The 18142-nt window shown below is 47.0% G+C and overlaps 1 protein-coding gene across 6 annotated transcripts in view; it reads left to right on the forward strand.

Moving 5' to 3' along the window:
- Dlgap2 (DLG associated protein 2) overlaps positions 1-17441 on the forward strand; it is a 796232-nt gene extending 778791 nt beyond the window's left edge. For all 6 annotated transcript variants that reach the window (XM_085844126.1, XM_085844125.1, XM_085844130.1 and 3 more), the window contains 4 exons: positions 32-447; positions 8061-8152; positions 11813-11965; positions 14884-17441. In XM_085844126.1, coding sequence (XP_085700252.1) covers positions 32-447; positions 8061-8152; positions 11813-11965; positions 14884-15102 — 880 coding nt within the window. In that variant the 3' untranslated portion in view covers positions 15103-17441. The remainder of the gene's footprint in view (positions 1-31; positions 448-8060; positions 8153-11812; positions 11966-14883) is intronic.
- The last annotated feature ends 701 nt before the right edge of the window (positions 17442-18142 follow it).

Raw genomic sequence — 18142 nt, forward strand, 5'->3', positions numbered from 1 at the left:
ATCTTTCCTCTATCCTCCCTCCTTTTTCCAGGCACGGCCGTTTCAAGCGTTCCAACAGCGTCACAGCCGCTGTGCAGGCTGACTTAGAGCTGGAGGGCTTCCCTGGGCATGTCAGCATGGAGGACAAAGGCCTGCAGTTCGGATCCTCCTTCCAACGACATTCAGAGCCCAGTACCCCGACCCAGTATGGGGCACTGAGGACTGTGCGGACGCAGGGCCTCTTCAGTTACAGGGAGGACTACAGGACACAGGTGGACACTTCTACTCTGCCACCACCAGATCCCTGGCTGGAGCCATCCCTGGACACGGTGGAGACCGGGAGGATGTCTCCGTGCCGGAGAGATGGCTCGTGGTTCCTGAAACTGCTGCACACAGAGACGAAGAGGATGGAAGGCTGGTGCAAAGAGATGGAGAGAGAAGCAGAGGAGAACGACCTCTTGGAAGAAAGTAAGAACCTGGCGTTCCCCACAGCGCGTTAGACTGGTAACTTCTCGGGGGGGAGGGGGAATTGAACCAGTGACAGTATCAGTAGGGAGACATCCCTTCCACATCCAAGCAAATGAAAAGGAAATGCTCTCTGCTGTCCCCACTCCATCCCACGAAGCAGTGCTCTGCAGGACACGGTTGTCTTTCAGTTTTGCTTTGCTTCGTTCTGTGGGTTGGAGATGAGATGAACTGTCCTGACTCTTTCCCTGTGGTGCGCTTCACCTCATACTCCACTAACCAGTTCCCTGATAACTAAATTATTCCCAAGGAGCACTGAAGCTGAGCAGGAATTCCCCACTGCAGGGTGCAGAAGGACTTTACCCACAATGTCCTCGGTTGAGCATGCCCAGTGCTGACCTGTTCAAACCCCCAGACTCTCAAATCCCTGCTTCTCCACAGAGTGTAAAAGACTCACTCTCTCTCCTCCCCTCTCTCTTTTACTTGAAGAAATGTACCACCAAGAAGTAGAATCAAATAGTGTAATGTAGAAATGTGTTTCCCAGAGGCTGAGGTGGTGGCTGGGGGTTGGGGGAGAAACAGAGAGGGAGGAGAGAGAGAAGGAAGGGGGAAGAAAGAATGGGGCAAGGAGGAAGAATGGGTGGAGGAAGAGAGGGAGGGGGAGAAGAAACGAGGAAAGAGAATTCGGAGGAAAGTGAGGGGAAGGAGGAGAATGAAGGGAGGGATGGAAAATTAAGGTTCAGGCATAGTTGTTTGTCCATAAACCTACCACTTCAGTATTTAATAAGCAAACTGATCAAGGAAAATGGATTTAGTCAATTTAGGCCAAATCAGGAAAAGAGAGCCCCTGGCTTTTCTCAGCTTCTTCTGTAGCAATGCCACATTTATAGAAAAGATGAAATGAAACCGGGAAGATGTAAGCGTGCCCGTGTAAGCCTCAGAACCCTATGAGGTCTCTTCCTTCCAGGCAAGGTCGTCCTCCGGCTGGCACTTCAGCCTTTCCCTTCCACCAATGTGGGACTCCTGGATTTTTTTTTTCCTCTTTTAATTCGTTGGGAGTCCATTAGCCTGACAACCAAAAGGAGGGGCGGGGCATACATGTCTGTAGCCATCCACATCACCTGCCAGGAGAGTTACATCATTTGGACGCATGTCATTCTAGAACATTCTAAAGGTTCTGATGTGCTTTTGAGTATGCAGACAAGGGTGCAGCGGTTGCCCCGTTTGTAAGATGACAGACGCCGCCTCACTTTGTTCCCCGTGCTTAGTCTATGCTATACCTTTCCCGTGGGCTATACATACATCCTTTAAAGGCAGTGTTTATTGGCCATGCACTGTCTGCCAGTGACCTTGCAGGCAGAACCCCCATCAGCCCTGCCCTGCCCACTCCCATGCTGGGTTTCACCATCAGCCCCACCCACTCTCACACTGGGTTTTGCCATCAGCCCCGCCCACCTCCATGCTGGGGTTCCCTATCACCTCCACCCACACCCACGCGGGCTTTTTCATTGCACATTCACAGTTTCAGTATCTACTGTTTCCAGAGACATCCTCACTGTGTCCACATTCTCCTTACTGTTTCAGAAAAATATGGGCCCTCTGACTGCAACCCAGCATGTCTTTTTGATTCCTCACTGCTGTGAGACACCATTTATGGTCCATGGAGAATGCCCAGGCTGATAGTACCCACACAAACAAGGTCACTGTGACAGGGCTGTGGAAATGCAGAGATAGGTGGTCAATTCTTTATCCATGAGCAATAAATACCTAAGTATGAACGGTGTCTAGGCTGAGCCACAGTCACAGGTTATAATTTTTTTTCTCTTTGGGGGAATCCAAGAAAACTCTGAATTTCCTATCGTGTCGCAAAAGTACATACCTGTAACTGAAGTGGCCGTGCGATCCATCCTCACAGCTATGATGTGCGTGAGATCTCTGTGCTCAACTGCATTGGCTCTAGGAAAAGCACTCCCCTCTAGGTTAACTATAGATCAGAGTAAGTTGCCCCGCCTTCTGGTTATAGTCTCTTAAATGTGCTACTTAACCTTTGGAGAACTGTAAGGGTCACCTTCTGGACTCTTTCAACGATGTTTATGTCCAGTGAGAGTTTACTGAGCATTCAATGGCCAAGCCAATCTTGGAAGGCCAAGGTGATACAAGAAATGAGTAAGCTTCTGCGTAGAAGGTAGGTCTGAGGGACAAGACCAGGAGAAGCCTTCGTCAGGAAGAGCAAGACACTAGGATAATGAGAAAAGTGTGGACAAAATGCTTCAGAGATCTGAGAGGAAATTCCTAGGTGACTTTGTAGATAAGGTGAACGTGTGCCATACTCTGATGGCCCAGAAAACAGATGGGGGTAAAAAAAAGGAGACTTGGGACACAAAAGAGACACAGAGCTTAGAAGCATGAGCCCTTGGCCTGGCCCCTCTTGTAAAGACAACCACTTAAGCATCGCCTTTCCCACCTGCCTGGCAGAAGTGTCATTCTGGACCACAATGGGGTTGTTGTTTCTCAAGAGTTGGCTTTGCACTGTCCCAGAGATTCCCGGGTCTCTGAATGCAGAAATGACAATTACCATGTTTTGTGCATCTGTGGTATCTCAAACACAGGCCTCTGAAAATGACAATTGGGAAGAGGAAAGGGAAGAAGGGAGGTGGGCAGGCTTAATGAACAACAACATTCACAGCCTTCTCATGTATTAGAAGCACATCCAGGATCCCAGGGCGTTGGTCTGTGTCGGCAGTGGGGTGGGAGCCTTACATGATGCTAACCCTGAAACAGTAGCTACATGGCCTTGACTTGCTTGTTCTTCCACCCCCAGAACATGACTTCTACACCATAAGCCTTGAGCACGGGGATAGGGAGTAGAAGCTCTGACCCATCCCTAAGTTCTACTCTCCTGGGCACCTGTGTCTCCTTGTGATCAGAGATTGGCTGTATCTTCCACTTGCCATGATTTTGCACATACACCTAGCCCAGAATTAATCAATTTCACAAGTCTCCCTAATAATGCTTAAAACTGAGATAACCTCTGAGTCTGGGTCTTATTTTAGCGACAGCCATTGGTCTCTGCACTTTTAAAATTAATATGAAATTAAATGGCTTATTAAGCCAAAACTCTGAGCTCTAAATATTGAAATTTCCATTGCATGAAATAACTCTTACCCCAACTCTAATTTTGTAATCACAGTTCACTGAACTGATCGAGTGTATCTAGATGTACTCAGTGCTGTGTGGCTAATAAAGGCTAGCCTGAGCCAAATACAAACTGATTCGGGTTAAGGGCTACTGCGCAGGCCTCTCACTTTCAATACAAAAATGGAAATATTTAAGACAAAATGGAAACTCCTGCAAAACTGGAGTTTGACGATTTCATATTAACTAGACTAAATGGGTAAGGGTGTGAAATGAAACCAAAACTTGCTAAGTCCTTTGAAACAAACAAAAATGTCTTAAATATCTCATGACCACATGGAGCTGGGGCTATCTCAAGACCTCCATACAGGAGACGTAGCACATGGACAGTCAAGTCTTGTGATGGGTGTTGGGCTCCTTGTCTGCAAACATCTGCTCAGCAAACATTCCCCAATTGGATGTGGAGAGCCCAGGTAATCAGAGAGACCTTTAGAGATCAGATGTCCCAGATCCCCTTTCATGGTCAGGACAAATAGCCACCAAGGTCACAAGTCATACGATGCCAGAGTGGGGTCAGATGCCAGACATGGGATCTCCCTGGCCATATTCCATGAGGAGAGATGGTCGTCTGTGGATGGGAATGTCCAGCTGTGGAACACAGAGAAGGAGCACAAAGTGGAAGCGACATTGCCTCTGTCTCTCCTTGGCCAGGATTCTGGAGCAGACGGAGGAGAAACGAGGACAAGAGTAGATGCAGTGATGCCCTCCCTGCCTCTGTGCAAACTAGATCCCAGGGTGTGATGCCCTGCCTCTGTGCAAGCCAGACCCCAGTGCACAAACAACAGCATTCAGTGTGGGAAGGATGTGTGCATGTATATAACACGCATATAACATGGCCCTGTGTAAAATGATGTCTATCCTCTGCTTGTCAACTTCTGACAGGAGCCAGGCCATAAGGTGTACCCAGTTTGGAGGCAAGACTGGCAATGTCATCAGCTGGCCAGAGTCTTACTGAGTGTGGGAAGAGCCAGGGAAAAGCCAAACGGCCTAAGTCAGATGCTCATGACCTTGAAGAAACTAGAAATAGATAGGTCCGGGGCCTGAAGGGAAAATTTGGAGGAGCGGGTGGCCACCTCTGATGCTGTAAAATTAATAACCAGGGAATCCCAAGAGAGGCTGTCAATACCAAACAGCCCTTTTAAACTCTGCAAATTCTATAAAAGTCCACTTCGAGTTTTAGAATGTTGCTGGGATTTCATAGCAAATTTTCATAGGATTAGAAAATAGACAACACACGTGAAAAATAAATTCAGAACCAAGACGACTAAATTTTTTTTTTTTTTTGGTCCACCAAAGGCCAGGGTTATATCCAGTTCTTTGAAAATTTGCATTCTGCTGAGTACCCGTCCTTATCTGTGTCTCTTAAGAGGACACTGTTGAAACTCTGACAAAATTAGGCAAGTATAATGGTAAAGAATAAATTGAATTTTCACTTCAAATTCCCTGCAATTACAGGGAGCTATTTACAATATAGGTCTCAGATATGATCACTCCTATTCACTAAGTGGCCAAGTTCACCTGCCATTAGCAGCTGCTCGTTAGCTGCGCTCCCGCATGCTTTATCTCCCTGGCACTGCTTAATTTAGACCTGTGACAATGACTGCACCACATTAATCCATACTGAGAACTGCGTATATTCACATTGTGCTAAAGATTATAAATTGAAGTCTTTTGTGGATACCTCAGCAGAATTCCATTTCAAGAGGAATGAAAAGATTAGGTATTTAAACTTCAAATTTTCTAGAACAAATGAGTCTGGTGTTACAATTTAAAGCAACAAAGTTAGTGAAAAAACCAAATACACTCATTCATGGCTTCTGCAATTTCCTAGTAACAGTTTGATTAAAATGAGCTCTTTTAAATATCATCAATCATTTGCACTACAGGATACAATGAAACAGAAATTCCACCTTCCAGAAACAAAGAATCCATCTTCCAGACACCAAGACTGCTGCTGCTGATCATGTTCCCATAGGGCATCGGGTATAAATGAGGGATGGTGTGATGTCTGCTCCTCTTTGGAGTCTCTGTCCCCCAAGTCCAGCCCACCTACACCTCTCTGTCCCTGCATCTTTCCCTGCCCCCTTCATGACACGCCTGAACCCAACTCTTAAAAATCCCAAATTCAAAACATCTTGGGTAGGGGCAGTAGAAAGTAGAAAATTCTACACCTAACCTCACAGGACAGCCAATGCAGCCAAGTGTGAGTGCTCGAGAGCTCGTACGGTGTAGGAAGCAACTGCAGGCCATGTGGAAAGGCATACGAAGCATCTGGGAATCTGCTGGTTAAACTTGGGTCCCACATCCCGGTGCCTCATTATATAGAAGCAAATGTCCCCAAATCCAAAGGAACCTGAAATTAACCACCAATTCAAACGCCCTTCCCTCATCATTTATAACAAGGGATGTTGGATCTGACCCACCTCCAGGAGCCTCCGCATCCAGCCCTTCTCTCTTCTCTTTTCTTCCTGTCACCAGCTGATGGAGAACATCTTATCACGCCCTGTAACCTCCCATTCTCCTGAGGCTGGAAAGAAGCCAGTGTGGTCTCATTTGCCCACTGGTTGGCTAAACCACCGTGCTTTTGGGTGGCTCAGGAATGTGTGCAGTCACTCGCAGCCTCAGCTGTTCACTTTAAGAAATACAGACAGGGGTGTGTGCTAGACTTCTCTCTCCAATCTTTCCCAAACGTGTAATTTTTCATGATCAAATTTGAGAAAATAAAAATCTACAAATAAAAGGGAAGAGAGAGGTAGAGAGAGGAGAAAGGAAGGAAGGAGGGAGGGAGGGAGGGAGGGAGGGAGGGAGGGAGGGAGGGAGGGAGGGAGGGAGGGAGGGATCCTTAGCCCTTAAAGAACTAGCCCTGGGATTGGCTGTAGCCATCACGGGTCTTTGGGGAGTTGGCCATCAAGAAGGAAAGCTACAGGAACCAAGGGCATGTCTCTGAACCTCAGCATCCTCCTCTGGGGATGACTCTTGGACTGGGTTGATACAAAGCACCATGGACTACCATAGGTCCTGCTTATTGGTCCTCTGCTGATCAGAAAGCTCTTTTGACTTTACTGGATAAAACCTCAAGTGTGTGAATAGCCAGTTGAAATGCACAGCTCTCTGAAGCAGAGTAATGGGTTCCTTGCCTCTGTTTCCTGGGGGATAGAACTCCATGATACTTGTCCCATGTGTCCTTGGCTACTTTCCCCAAACTGAGCAGACAGCAGACAGGTGCTAACCAGGGCTCTCTTCCTGAAAAGCCTGGGAGAATAGACCTAACTAGCAAACCAGCAATGATTTGTTTCAAGTGCTTGACATGTGTGGATGTCTGTGCTCAGCAAGGGAGCTGAAAGAGAAAATCACAGGCAACCAAGGCTGACCACCCAGTAGTGACGAGAGAGAGAGGTCTAGATAACTATACTGTTGGAGTTCTGTTCTGGGGATGACGTATGATCTGGAACTGGTGAGGGAAGCTGGGCAGAGAGAAGAGCATCCAGAAGGAAGAAAGGCTTCCATTGCCTCCTGGAGGTTCTGAGACCCACGTGAAGTGGGATCCACAAAGCATCTGTTTTCAGAATGGTGCTGCGGTCCCAGGAAAGCGGGGAAGGGACAAAGAGGCAGCTCAAGGGGCTTCTCAGAGCAAGAAGCAGAGCTTTCCCCTTATCTATTCTTAGATAAAGTCTTCCATTTTCCCAGTCTAAATCTAGAAGCTGTCACAATGCCTTAAATCCTTTGTGTGGATAAAAACATACTCTTTACTATTTTTAAATTTAATATTTGGCTTACCAAATAAAGCCATTGAGGACCGGGAATCCTTTGTCATGGAACCTGAGGCTTACTTGGTGGCAGTAACCTCGTAAAGAGGTTTAATAAGCCAGCGAGTCTGACCTACTGTGTGGATCTTAACCCTTTGGCTGATTCCGAGGATGCCATGACCTTCCTGTGTGACTGATTGCCTTCTATGTAGCTCCTCTAAGTTTGAGACACAGCTCGTGCCATTGCCATAAGATAGCTGCTCTCAGTTCCCTGGTTTTTAGTTGAATTCACTGAGATGGCGGGTACCAATGCGTTTTCTCAAAATCGAGGAGTTACCATTGGAGTCAGTGGTGTCTTCTGGAGTCCCAACTCAAGGGACTCACCTGAACATCAAAGCTAAATAAACTCAGGACCCAAAAATAAGGAGATTCTGTAGTGTCCATCACCATAGGGATCTAAATCATCCCTAGTACCCTCTTAGCTAACACTTGGTTGTCTTTGTGTATTCTCACAAGCTGGGAAGGAATGGGAACATCAGCTGATGGATGCATTCAGCGTGGTCCACACTAAGCTCCAACCCCAGCGAGAAAGCATGAACGTCCCTGCTCACTGGACACCAGGCGTTCTTGCTTTGTTATGACTGACTGGGTCTTCATCTTCCCTGTGTCTCCCAGTTCTAGGAAAGATCAGGAGTGCTGTGGGAAGTGCTCAACTGCTCATGTCCCAGAAGTTCCAGCAGTTTTACTGGCTTTGTCAGCAGAACATGGTAAGTGGCGTGGTAGCCTCGATCCCATAGACGCCAAGATGTGTGCAGCCTTCGTGGTCACAGAACCTTTCTGTTGCTTTTCAGTTGCTGTGACTTTTCAAAACACCATGACCGACACAACTCATAAAAGAACAAGTTTCTTAGGAACAGACAGTTTCAGTGGGTGTCTTCATAATCATTGTAGTGTGGGGCATGGCAGCAGGCAGGCAAGCAGGCATGGCACTGGGGCAGTAGCTAAAATCTTACCAACTGAGACACAACCCCCAGGAAGAGAAAGGGCTAACCGTGAATGGTAATGGATGGTGTGGGCTTTTAAAACCTCAGAACTGTATCCCAGTGACACACCTCTGCCAACAAGGCCACACCTCCTTATCCTCTCCCACACAGTTCAACCAAGTGTGGACCAAGAATTCAAACCTATAAGCCAATGGGGAGTATTCTCATTCAGACCACCACACTCCTCACTGGTCAGAGAGCTCCAGTGCAGGGATGGGAGAGAATATAGCCCAGCCCTGGACCCACATCGCAAGTCTGGAGACCCACACATTGTCCCTGATAAGTCATACCTCAGTCTTAGGGACCTACACCCCACATCAGTGGGGCACTTATACCTTATATGGCCCTAGAAACATCCCGAAGGTCCAGAAGCCCACACATCTTGCACTGGAGACCCACACACCTAGCTCCAAGGACCAACATCCCATCCATAGGGATGCTGACTCCACCTGGGACTCACATACCCTAGTCATCTACATTCAGGCCCTGGCAACTCACACCTCTTAGGCTAGGTTCCAGGTGGAAGCTGGGGCTTGGGCTGGGACTGGGGCTGAGTAGGGCATGCAGAAGGTTGGGGAAAGAGTCTGACTGTATACCTTCCTCTACTTGCTTTCTCTTCCAGAAAAAAACTCAGGAGAAGAGGTAGGGAATGAATTGCTGTGATGGCTGAGGTCACAAGGAAAGAAAATCAGCTGGGGGTCGGGGGATGTTGAGCACAGATGCATATAAGTGTGAGGAGACTAAGATGAAATCTTAGAAGTCATTTGGCCTTTGCGTATTCTATAGTGAGGACAGAAATGAATGTGTCTTGAGCTAGATTTATGAATTCAGTTGGCATTGATCCTGGGCCTTCCTGTCAAAAAGAGGAGAAACTCACCTGTATATATCTATATCTACACCTATGCCTATGCCTATACCTATACTTATATCTATATATCTATATCTATACATCTCTATGTCTATATCATCTATATCTATCTTATCTCTATCTCTCTATATATACACGTATGTATATGTGCACTATGTGTATATATGTGTGTGTGCATATATGTGTGTGTGTGTATTTATATACCTGCATGTATGTTCACACCTCCTTACCTTCATATATTAACATATGCATATACCCATTTATTGCACACACACATTGTTTGGTTTCTTCTGACTAAGATACTTATAACTCCATGAGAATCATGAATTATATCCGTAGTTCTTTATAGGAGATTTTACAGTTCTGACATTTAATACCTAACATTTTCCACGAAGGTAAAAGGCTCTGCTGGGCCTGTCACAAAGGCAGCAGGTGTTCTGACTGCACTGTGCTTGTTAGCATACATGGAGACACTGGGCTTACAGCATGTCCTACTGCATATTCGGGCACGGCCCCTCAGAGCTGTGGACCCAGGTCCTTCATCGGGTCATTAAGAATAACGTTTTCTCTAACATTTTCCTGTTAGCCCATTAAAGTTCATCAGAACATTTCGTATGACAACACGGCACCTTTGGCATGAAGCTTTGTTGACATTTAAAGGGTGATCTGGAAGGTGTGCGACCTTGGGGGATGAAACTAGATAAATGTCTGGCCATTATGTATGGCTCTGCCTTCCTCCGCGCACTACCTATGCAAGATTAGATTGATCATAAGGAATGCTATTCTGTGTAGTTGTACTCATGGTGGCCAGACAGCCTCTGAGGCCTCTCGGTTCAGATCATTCTGCAGGGGGGACAAAGCTCACCCTTGAGCCTCTTAATTGCACCCCTCTTCTGCACCTGATGGAGCTGATTTGGCCTTGAAATGACCCACCCTGACATCTTTGAAGCCTTGCAAATTAAAAAAAAAAAAAATCTGGTTGGCTATCTTCTTTTCTTTTGGTTTCTCTTTGGGATCTATGAGACCCTCATTGGAGGGCAGTGTCAGAAGACATAGGCGGAAGACAGAGCATATTATTTGCCCTCAAAGCCGTGGTTCATGGTTGCTGGGGCCACTGCTGGTAGTAGACATTTTTAGGAAGCTTGCCCATCCTTAAGTCTAGGAAATGACCCTAGGGAAAGACAGACACCCCTTCCTAGGTTTCTCCAAGCTGTGCAGGCATGGACAATTTGTGATGTAGCTATAGTGCAGCTATCCCTCTCCCACACACTCAAGCAGAATCAGACAGAAATCTTAGAAGGAAGCTGCCAGCCTTAGCTTGGCAGACATATGGACAGACGTCGCCATCTAGTGTTTTAATGGAAGAACAGGCTCGAACAGCGGAGCCCAGCTCTGAACCCCACTTAGAAGGAAATGGACACATTGTGAAATGGACCTTCTACCCTAGGACCCTCCCTGGTGACATAGGCTGTTACTTGAGTGCCTGTGAACTGTGAAAAGGTGATGGTGCCCAGCGGGTATAGTTTCCATGTGAGCATTCACTCAGCTGTGAACCAAACAATGTTCAACCCAGACCACTGATAAAATGTGAACAATGTAAGCACTTTTGGACAAATGGTGATTGTGTAACTCTACAGAATAAGCCAACCTCACACTGAGTTAGGAAACCACACACAGAATTGGCGCTTGACTGTCACAGTAAGAACCAATTGGAACAGGCAGGAGAGATGATGGCTCAATGGTTAAGAGCACTGACTCCTCTTCCAGAGTTCAATTCCCAGCAACCACATGGTGGCTCACAACCATCTGTAATGGGATCTGATGCCTTCTTCTGGTGTGTCTGAGGGCAGATACAGTGTAGTCATTTATATAAAATAAATAATTCAAAAAAAAAAGGAACCAATTGCAGAAGCGAGGTGCCTCTTAGGCTGAGAAGAAGCCCAGGTTCTGCCTGTGGATGGTGGAGTGGCACCCCTTGGACAGACTGAGTTAAGTGGGAGGGGGTGTCCTTGACTCTCCATGGGAGAAAACTTAAATCACATGACCTTTTGAAGTCATGCTTGATCCTCAGAACTAGAGCTAGGACCCATCAAAATAAACACAAGGAAAAAAATGGCCACAATCCTAGTGGCCTACCCACAGGGCAATCTGTCCCGTCACCCACAGGGCAATCTGTCCCATCACCCACAGGGCAATCTGTCCCGTCTGATTAAGTCACATGGCTCTATGGCTTTCTTGAGCTGCAAACCATTTGAAGGATGGAACCCAGAGAGTCTGTACATGCTAGGCAAGTATTGAACCACTGAACTACATTCTACCCGCAGGATTTTCAAGTTGAAGCATTAAAGGGATATGCTATGTGTTTGTAAGCCACTGGCATGTGCCTGGGCTGAGGTGGTCAGGGAGAATCTCCTGCCTTGTTTCAAACGCATGGGGCTTCTCCTGGTCTGATTCCTTGAGTGACTTACAGGAGAAAGAACAGACACCCCCCCCATAACATCCCTGTGTTTCCACAGGACCCCAGTGCCATGCCAAGACCCACCTCACAGGATCTAGCTGGCTATTGGGATATGCTGCAGCTGTCTGTGGAAGATGTCAGCATGAAGTTTGACGAGCTGCACCAGCTGAAGCTCAATGACTGGAAGATAATAGAGTCACCCGAAAGAAAGGTAATGCAGTCATGTGGTGTGGTGGTCCCAAGTTTGTAGGCTTCTGGTGCCTGCTCCAGTACCAGATGACAGCTAATTTCTCCACATTTAATACAGGAACAGATTGTGTGTGTGTGTGTGTGTGTGTGTGTGTGTGTGTGTGTGTGTGTGTGATGGAGGAGGGGTGTTGCAAGCACATACACAAATGGCCAGGAATGGAATCCTAGGTTCGTGAATAGCAGTGGATGTCTTGCTCTATCTCCGGTACACAGACATCTCAGAGACACCAGGGAAGATCCCTACATCTCTAATCTTGTTTCCTCCGGGGATAAATCCTGGCTCATTTTCATCCAACTTATGTTTGGATTGTATTTAGCTGATCTCCCACAGGTAAGATCTTAGGTCTGGCTAAGATGACAATTGTCTTCTATCCAAATACACTTTACCTGGTACATGTAGGGAGCTAAGGGCAAGACTGCATTTAAACCTTTCGGAGCAGTCTGAGGGTGTGGTCTTCTGATGGAGCTTCATCATCCTTAAATAGGCTGAAAATTTGCATTAAGTCTGAATTTGGCTCCTGCTGCATGGTGACATCATCTCAGGAGAGCCCTGGAAGGCAGTCCAAGTCAGCAATGCATGTGTCGACTTACAAGCTCCCTAGAGATCTAATAATGGCCTGAATTTTCTAGACAGATATAGTCCATTAAATTGAGTAACAGCTAATGGGGCCAGTGAGATGGCCCAGTGGGTAAAGGTGTTTGCCATCAAGCCTGATGCTCTGAGACTGGTCCCAGGATCTACATGGTGGGAGATCTAATTCCTACACATTGTCCTCTGACCTCCACACAGTGCACTGTGGCACATGTACACCCACATGCATCATCCATATATATGCTCACTAAATAAATACGGTTCTTTTATTTAAAATTCCAGTTAGATGTGGTAGTAGTTTATGCCTGACTTCCCACTTTGGAAAGCCAAAGTGGGTTTGTAAGTTTGAGACCTGAAATAAATCACGAGACTCTGTCTCAAAATGAAATAAAGTCAAGTTACAGAGCAAACAGATCCACAGTCGTTTGGAGAAGTACCACTTAATGCCTAAGGGAGACTGTGTAGCTGCTGGTTAGGAGGAAAGCCAGTGAGGGTGCTCACTGTCTGGGCTTCCTCACACAGTGCTGGTGGCTAGTGAGGCTCAAAGCCACCAGCCTGACCTGCCCCTGAGGACAGCGAGCAGACTCCTCCTAGCAGATAATAAGAGGGATGTGGAACACAGACACAAGCCCACACTACCCGGAGAAGGCACGCGAATGGAATAATGTAAACAGACGTGTAACCCCCGCAGACAGCAGCCCCTGAAGTTTAAATTCCTGTGGTACCGAGAGCAAGAAGAAGCCCACACGGACCTGGTCTCCTGGGAAGTATGTTCTTGCTCAAGACACTCACGCCAATGCAGAGGCGCAGGTTCACACTGTAAGGGCAGGTTCACACAGTAAAGAAATGCCTGTCCCTTCTAGGTGCTTCTGGGGGCGGAGTGCGAAGATTGCAAGGTTCCCATCTCTCCCTGACCCTCTAGTACAGCCTGCTGGCTCTGAAGCCCCTTGGAAAGGGAGCTCACAAGAAATGTCCATTTCTCACAGATATATATTGCAGAGCAACTGAAGGAGGAAAAGGAAAGATGAGAGCTTCATGGAGACATTGAATTTCTGAATAGTCCAAGAGGCACACCAGGGAGGCCAGGGTATGCGATGGCGTCTAGCCTTAGGAACAAATCCCAAATACCAAGACAGCTTCTCACCTTTTCCAAAATCAGGGGCCACTGAGGGCATGGGCACACACTGCCCTGCCTCCTGTACCAAACACAGCTTAAGCATGGAGACTCAGATAAGAGCTCTTCACTTAGGAGGGAGTCTTCCAGCATCCGAGAGAGGGCCGGATTTGTCTTCAGGAGCACTAACTATCCCAGGGCCCAAGGCCTGTAGGAAACAGTCGCAAGTCCTCTGTGCTGTACATATCTCTGGTTTATCTAAGTTATCTCTCTGGAGGTGCATATATTTTTAAGTATGAATTATTTGAGAATCAAAGCTAAGGGAAATATTTATGTGTGTGTGTATATATATATGTGTGTGTGTGTGTGTATATATATATATATATATATATATATATATATATATGTATTATACATACACACATATACACACACACACACACATATATGTAGTTATATACGTGCTTACAGTAAAGTCCATGTGTCCATGTGGATTTAGGCTCATGATTGAGAATTTAGCTGAGGGATTCCTGGGGTTCCTGCCCATATAAGATGATTTTCATGAATTTGCATCCTGCCACATAAAAATCAGGTGACCACTTCCACACTCCCTCAAGATTATTGCTACCCAATACTCAGGTAGGATGGTGCTTCAGTAAGTGTGGGGACGAGGGAGAACTCCAGTATGTCAGCACTTGCTAAGGGCACATCTGTGCTGAGCTGCAGTTTCCTTTCTTACCGGTAGACACTGCCCCAGCCTACACTGAAAATGAGGAATTTAGAAAGGTGAATGCAGTTAGATGAAGCTGACCCATCGGGCATCAATGCGGGTGAATTTGGCAGTGTCTTCAGGGCCAGGAAGTCAAGGGGAACTTGGATGAACGGGGCTCCAGGACTCAGCGTATCTGGCCCTCCCTGACTTCCCTGTGACCTTCCCTTGACCTCTAATGACCTCTCTTCCACTTCCCTCTGACTTCCTCATGACTCTCCATGACCCCCTGACCTTGCCATGACCTCTCACTTCTCTCCCAACTGCCTCCACTTTGCCCTTGAGCTCCCCCTCTGACCTTCCCCAGACCTCCTCCCCCTGATTAATTTTCAGATGTCCTACCACTTACTTCTGTGACCTCCCCATGACCTCCCCTGACCTCCTCTGACTTGTGATGCTTTTCAGGAAGAAAGGAAGATCCCCCCTCCAATACCAAAGAAGCCCCCCAAGGGGAAATTCCCCATCACGAGGGAAAAGTCCCTGGACCTGCCAGACAGACAGCGCCAGGAAGCCCGGCGCCGGCTCATGGCAGCCAAGAGAGCCGCCTCGTTCCGCCAGAACTCTGCTACGGAGAGGGCAGACAGCATCGAGATCTACATCCCTGAGGCCCAGACACGGCTCTGAGGACCAGAGGTGGCCACACGCGCCTGGTTTTGTTCTTTTTCACAAAATGCTTGTACAGTTTATTGCCGACCTGGTAGTTTCTGTCTCACCCTCCACCGGATTCGCCCTTGCCGTGTTCTCTGCACTGTGGACAGTGGACGGATGCTCCAATTCCTAGTTTGCCGAGTTCATAGCAAGATGACTCTGAAGGACATCGGCTCCGAGGAAAAGGCTTGGTGAGCCCTGACTTACGTCCCTATTCTCAGAGGGCTGCCAAGTGGCCTCTTGAGATGGACCCTAGCTTTCACTTTGTTATTTATATTTTTATAAATTGTGTGATAACTAGAGGTGCATCTCCCCACTCTCGAGAGGCATTAGACATCCAAGTGGAAGGTGCTACAACTCGAAGGGCCGGAAAGACAGACAAACCTGTACCCTCTCACCTGAGTTTCTCTCCCCAGCCTAGCTGCCCCCTGCCCTTGCTGTCCTCACGGGTCCCGTCGCCACAGGAAGCACAGGAAGTTCCTTGGCTGTGATGACAGGAAAGGGCTTATCCAAGGTCCCCACCAGGTGGTTCTCTAAAAGGAAATGTCAAGGCTGAACCCCCTTCCCCCCAAAAAAAGATCTAGAATAGAATGTTTACGTTGAAAGCTAAGGTAAATGTTCCTCTAAGAGAGGGGCCCATGGAAAGCTCTGGCAGGAGCCCAGAGCATACAAAGAGGAAAACAAAAAACAAGAAATTATCATGGTCATTTTATCCCTTGGTAACTTAAACCATTACACTACACGCAGCATTTCCTTTAAACCTCACTCCTTAAGCGACATGGACGTTTTATATATGTTACGTGCATTCTCAGACTGCTAGCAAACTTGACTTCCCAGGGTACCTTTAAAGGGGCTTGCTTGTTTCAGAAGCCAGTTGTGATGTTGTAAACCATATGAGATATATGAATGTGAGTGGTAAGTATATCAGTTAAAAAAAATGGTAAAGAAGCCAAGTGAGCTGATGCTTGTATTTTTCCAGAATTCTTCTGTCCTATGCAGTGCTGCTGAAGTTAAGAATATATTTCTTGCCTGTGTTAAACATGAAAAGGGAGAGAGAGAGAGAAAGAGAGAGAGAGAGAGAGAGAGAGAGACAGAGAACATGCATGGTGATTGCCAGCTGTGGAATTTAAGAAAGGTAGTCAGTAGTCAGACTCTGAGGGGACAGAGAGGCTCTGATTAGCAGGTTTTGTGTAAGTTATGTTTACAGCTAAGATCTCCTTTCTATGACTTCTGCATGGAAGTTCAGACGCTACAAAGAGTGGTCAGATTGCCCACCACAGCCCTGATCTCAGAGTTCTTTGTTTGTCACGTATAGGCAGGGTCCCGTCCCACCCCACCCCACCCCAGGTCTCCGCCTCTCACTGCTTTAAGGAGCACTGCGTGCTCAGCCATACGCAGAAAGCTTTCGACAGCCTATACCACTTTGTGTTCTCCCTGTGACTCGCACTTTAAACCATCCCCAGTGCCCCCATCTGCAACCTGACCACATCGCTGGTTGCCACATGGGTACCCAGCGCGGCAGCCTTGCGGCTGGGGCGTTACTGGGACTATGCCGGCCTCTTCCTCGTCCTCTCCATTCCATTCCGCATGGGGGGCACGGTTGATGTTACAGCATGACAAGCCTCAACGTCTTACTCATTTTATTTTTTTTAAAGCTGAGTAGTTAAGAAGTCCCTGTAATAGCAAAACCCTATAAATCGAGCCTTGTAACTGGTATATATTTTACCAAACAGCCTTAAGATATATTTGGAAGCAAAAATCATACGAATGTATATCCTTTAAAAATGCAAAAAATAATAATAATAATAACTCCCGAAATATTCTTCTATCACCAAACCCTATTTCCCCAGAGTGTTCAAAGCATTTTCTACCTAAATAAATATGTAAACCCTGAATAGTGTACAATAATGATGCTTCCTCCTGGACTCATGCCACCAAGTTACAAACAAGGGTGCTGCTGAAAGCACGGGTACTTCAGACTCCGAAAGCAGCGTATCCTAGAGGAGCCGTTTAGACGTCAACAGAGGAAAACAGAACCGATGCACATCCCTTAGCTGAAGGAAATGTGGAATGCAAATGTCCCTGCTGCCCATACCCATGAGGACATCCGGCAGTCCTTCCTATCATTTCCTCAAACATACATGCCATACACAGAAGCAAATTGCAACATTAGACAATCATCATTTGCCATAAACCCCAAATTCTATGGACCCAACTTGAACAAAAGCATCTACTAGATTTTTGGTTAACTACATTGTCTACATTCATTCCTCATCCAAATGTGACCCAAAGCCTTGGCCTAAACACCCCCCAACCCCTGCCCCCGAGTTGAGCAAATCTTCTTCCCTGAGTTGCATGGTGGCCCCCTCTTTTGAAGTAGAAAAAAAAGAGCGCCCCTATCTGATTCACTAGATTCCAAAGATGATTATCCAGTGGTCGAACAAGCACCTGCTGCTAGTTCTGATGAAGTGTTAGCTGTTTGAATCCCCTCCCCTTGTAAGTGCAGTACCTTCAGGTCTCATGCGTGTGACACTCTGTTGTGGAACAAGAAGATAAGCCATGTGTGTACTGCATCGTCCAGGCAGAGCCAAACAGCTGGTCCCTCCAGCTTCTTTTTAGTTCTATCGCTTTCATGAGGTTCATGGTGTGGAGTTCTCCTGTGGCCCTAGGATCTCATCCAAAACAAGATAGAAGTTTAAAAACAGATACAAGACCAGGCTATAACACAGCGCAGCCCATGTTACCTATAACAGCACACCTATGTCCCTAGAGATGCCACCATCCACTGGAGGGACTTGAGTGTCGCCAGTTCAGAACCCCTTCCTCACTCCATCAGGCTGATCTGGACTTTACTGTGCTGACCTATGGAAAATGGTGGGAAAGGACTGAAGCCCCGCTGGGGTGCAGGGCCAGGGGGACAGATGTGGCTGAGGAAGAAGAGGGTCCTTGTCCTTTCCTGAGCATTGCCATTTGTTCCTGTTGGGATTCTTGGGAAGACAGTTGCCACCAGAGTTGA

The sequence above is a fragment of the Mus caroli genome, unplaced genomic scaffold (genome assembly GCF_978045245.1).
Source record: "Mus caroli unplaced genomic scaffold, Mus_caroli_1 scaffold_10, whole genome shotgun sequence".
NCBI lineage: Eukaryota > Metazoa > Chordata > Mammalia > Rodentia > Muridae > Mus > Mus caroli.